Source organism: Otolemur garnettii, unplaced genomic scaffold, assembly GCF_000181295.1.
Source record: "Otolemur garnettii isolate 467f Iridium unplaced genomic scaffold, OtoGar3 scaffold00148, whole genome shotgun sequence".
NCBI classification, from domain to species: Eukaryota; Metazoa; Chordata; class Mammalia; order Primates; family Galagidae; genus Otolemur; species Otolemur garnettii.
In genome coordinates this window covers 936,416-940,499 of record NW_003852543.1, presented here as the reverse complement: position 1 = coordinate 940,499, position 4,084 = coordinate 936,416, and the positions used below count along the sequence as shown (strand labels likewise).

General features: G+C 38.2%; 1 protein-coding gene across 1 annotated transcript in view; it reads left to right on the top strand.

Moving 5' to 3' along the window:
- The window catches only part of POLR1B (RNA polymerase I subunit B), a 27,094-nt gene that overhangs the window by 20,802 nt on the left and 2,208 nt on the right, over positions 1 to 4,084 (top strand). Inside the window, exons 12-14 of the mRNA XM_012811061.2 lie at positions 332 to 488; positions 2,757 to 2,953; positions 3,392 to 3,645. Of these exons, the coding sequence (XP_012666515.1) occupies positions 332 to 488; positions 2,757 to 2,953; positions 3,392 to 3,645 (608 nt within the window). The remainder of the gene's footprint in view (positions 1 to 331; positions 489 to 2,756; positions 2,954 to 3,391; positions 3,646 to 4,084) is intronic.

Genomic DNA, 4,084 nt, shown 5'->3' with positions numbered 1-4,084 from the left:
TTGCCTCAGCCTCCCAAGTAGTTGGGACTATAGGTTGCAGCCACCACACCTGGCTAGTTTTTCTATTTTTAGTAGACACAGGGTCTCACTCTTGCTCAGGTTGGTCTCAAACTCCTGATCTCCACGATCCCCTTGCTGAGGCCAAGTCTGAGGCAGGTAGTATTTCTAACTGGAAACTTCTCTGTTCTTCCCCGTGGATCCCTTCAGCATTCGTGATGCTGAGTGAGGAAATTTTTTCTTCAAGTCTTTGAGTACTGAATATGGTGAAATAGTGAAAGTTAATATGTTGACACTCATGGTTGTTTTGTGCCTTGAACTACCTCTTCTCCAGATCTTTATGAACATTGCTATCTTTGAGGATGAGGTGATTGCTGGAGTCACCACACACCAGGAGCTCTTTCCTCACAGCCTGCTGAGCGTGATCGCCAACTTCATCCCTTTCTCTGATCACAACCAGAGTCCACGGAACATGTACCAGTGCCAGATGGGTGAGGTGGAGGAAGGATGGGGTGGTAGTCACATGTACAGAAGAAATGCGCTTAAACTTTTATTTTCAAATTCAGAGAAAAGTTTTAAGAATTATAAAATGTCCATTGATTTGGGTTTACTTTAGATCTCATGATTTGGTCTTTGAAGAATAGAAACCATCATAGCACTTTCCATATTCTTCATTCCTACCTAAAGATTCAGGTTCATCACACATCATTTCCTTTCAAGCCTGAAGAACTTCCTTTAACATTTTTTTTTTTGAGACAGAGTCTCACTCTGTTGCTGCAGACTAGAGCGCCATGGTGTCAGCCTAGCTCACAGTAACCTAAAAAGCTCAAGCAATCCTCCTGCCTTAGCCTCCCAGGTAGCTGGGACTACAGGTGCTTGCCACAATGCCCAGGCAGTTTTTCTGTTTTTAGTAGAGACAGGGTCTCGCTCTTGCTCAGGTTGGTCTTGAACTCCTGAGAGTTCTCTTGTCTGGGCTTCCTTGCACCTGACCCTGACTGGATCATTTTTATTGATCTGTCATGACATTCATTTCTCACTCTGTCAAAATTTTCTTTTACACTGATACATCATTTAATGACAGGTCTGTATTCAGAGAATAAGTCCTTAAGGCAATTTCATGGTCATACAAGAGTGTACCTCCATAAACCTAGATGGTGTAAGCTCCTGCGTACCTAGACTATATGGGGTAGTCTGTTGCTCCTAGACTATAAACCTATAGAACATGTTACTGCACTGAATACTGTAAGTGAACATGACATAGTGGCAAGGATTTATGTATCTGCACATGTCTAAACATAGGAAAGATACAGTAAAAATGAGATGTTATAATCTTTATAAGTAACTGTCATAGATGGGAATCCTCATTTAGTGTGGGCATATTTTTCTTTACATTTTTGAGCATAGTTTATATAATGGATGTTTCAAAATTATTGTTTGTTAGTAGTTTACCCAAAACATTTGGGTTATGTCAGGATCAGTGTCCATTGATTGTTTTTTCTTGACCATAAATCATGTTTTGCTCTTTCTTTGTATGTCTGGTAATACTGGATTATATTGCAAACATTGTAAATAATAGGTGTTAGAGACTGGATCCTGTTATAGCCCTCTGAAGGGGATTGGTTTTTGTTTTGTGGGGTTGGCCTTCAAATCCATTTTGGTTTTTTTTCTTTTTATATCTTTCTTTAATGTACTATCTATTACCATGGCTTAATGCATATCACCAAAAATTCTCCAGGGCATGAGGATTGGTTCTTAGTTTTAACTGGTAGTTACAGTATTCAGTACAGTAATATGCTTAACACTTGAAGTACATTCTCTAAACCTTAGGTAGGCTACTTACCTCAGTCCCATGTATGCATAGTTGAGGACTCTACCAAAGATTTGGAGTCAATTTATATGTGAAATTCAAGGATCTCCTTTTGTGGTTCTCTGATATCTGAAATTTGCCCCTTACTTTCCAGTTGTTGTCATGCTCTGAACTTTGTTCCTTGGTTCTTCAAGCCAATAATACTAAGTTGTAGCTACCACACTGACTGGGCCATCAGGCCAAAAAAGAAAAACGTTAACGACGTAAAAAACTGGAAAACCACCTAGTGCAGTTGCTCTGCCCAGGTGAAAATTACTCCCGGTCTCTGACTGCTTTGGTTACTCTGCAGTTATATAGACGTAGTTTTGAGTTTTTCCTGGAAGCTGTAAGTCTCATGGGTTTTTGAACTATTTCACTTTTATGAGTATTTTATTTTTTTAAGTCATTTTGTTTGGAAACAATTCTCTGTACTGTGAAGTAGTACAAGGAAGAGTCTTACCCTGTGCCCCACTACCCAATATTAACAAATATTGCCATTTTCTTCTGTGTGTATATAAGAAAGTAATCACTGTCTGCTGTTGGCCTCAAGTAGCAACAGCCTGTTGTATGTGTCTGTCTCTTCTCTCCCCTTTTTTGTGCTTTTATTCTATCCCATTCATACCCATAAAACTTGGTACAGAACTGTTGGGGTGTGTTGCAAATGCACATAAATGGTGTCATAGTAAGTGTTGTTCTGCACTTTCTCCTCAGCTGGTTTCCATGATTGTGTTGATACCTGTCAGTGTACTTCATTTTCACAGCCATGTGTTAGCCTGCAGTAAGCATAACTACTGTGAGGTGTTATTATTTTTTTCATTCCCCTATGGTGAATATTTAGTTCCCAGTTTTAAATATCACCTTTATAATCAAGGTTAAAAAAAACAAAATGCTAAGATATTATTTCCCTTTGTAGGTAAGCAAACGATGGGCTTTCCACTTCTGACTTATCAAGATCGATCAGACAACAAATTGTATCGTCTTCAGACTCCACAGAGTCCTTTAGTGAGACCTTGCATGTATGATTATTATGACATGGATAACTATCCAATTGGAACTAATGCCATTGTGGCTGTGATTTCTTATACTGGCTATGATATGGAAGATGCCATGGTAAGGTGTAGTTCCAGTCTCTATTTTTTAACTCTTCTATTTACTGGGAGATGACAGGAGGAATATTTTTGTGTCTCCAAGTACCTACTGTCTGACACATGATTGTTCTATTACATGTTTAGTTCCTGGTCTAAATTGAAAGTGAGGAATATTAACTAAATATTCAGATATTGCACATTTGAGTGCATACTATGAGTAAAAGTTGAATGAGTATAGTCTTAAGTAATCTTCCTTTTATATTTGTATGTGATTAGGGTTTAAATCATTTATATATGTCTGGGTTTGATTTAGAAAACTTGGGAAGAATTATAAAATCTGATCCCAGTTACCCTAGCAAGTAGCAAGTATTATAGCAAGTATTATAGTTCTACCAAATTTTATTTGGAAAACTCTCATTTGGCTTCACTCTCTTCAATTAACAATTCTTGAACCTCACAGATTGTGAATAAGGCCTCTTGGGAACGAGGCTTTGCCCATGGAAGTGTCTACAAGTCTGAGTTCATAGACCTCTCTGAAAAAATTAAACAAGGAGATGATAGTTTGGTGTTTGGAGTTAAACCTGGTGACCCACGGATTTTGCAGAAGTTAGATGATGATGGATTACCATTTATAGGAGCCAAACTGCAATATGGAGATCCATATTACGGCTACCTAAACCTCAACACTGGAGAGAGCTTTGTGATGTACTACAAGTAAGTTGAAGTATCGTTGCTATTTTTTAACAGGTAGTTCTCAGTGGAATTGCTAGAGGTCAGTGAAAGTTACCTTTTAGCAAGAAAATATTTGGAGAAAATAGAAGTGGTAGCTTAGTTATTATCTTAGTCCATTTTTGCTGCTGCAACAAAATACCTACAACTGTATCATTTTCAAGGAACAGAAATTTATTTGTGAGTCTTAGAGGCTAGGAAGTCCATAGTGAAGGTGCTGGCAGATTCAGTGTCTGGTGAGGACCCATTCCTCACAGATTGTGCCATCTGGATGTCTTCACATTGCAGAAAGTAGAAAGGCAAAAAGGGGTGAGCAGCTTCTTGCTCCTTTTTTATAAGGCCACTAATCTGTTTGTGAGGGTTGTAACCTCATGACTTAATGACCTTCTAAAGGCTTCATCTCTTTTTTTTTTTTTTTTTTTTT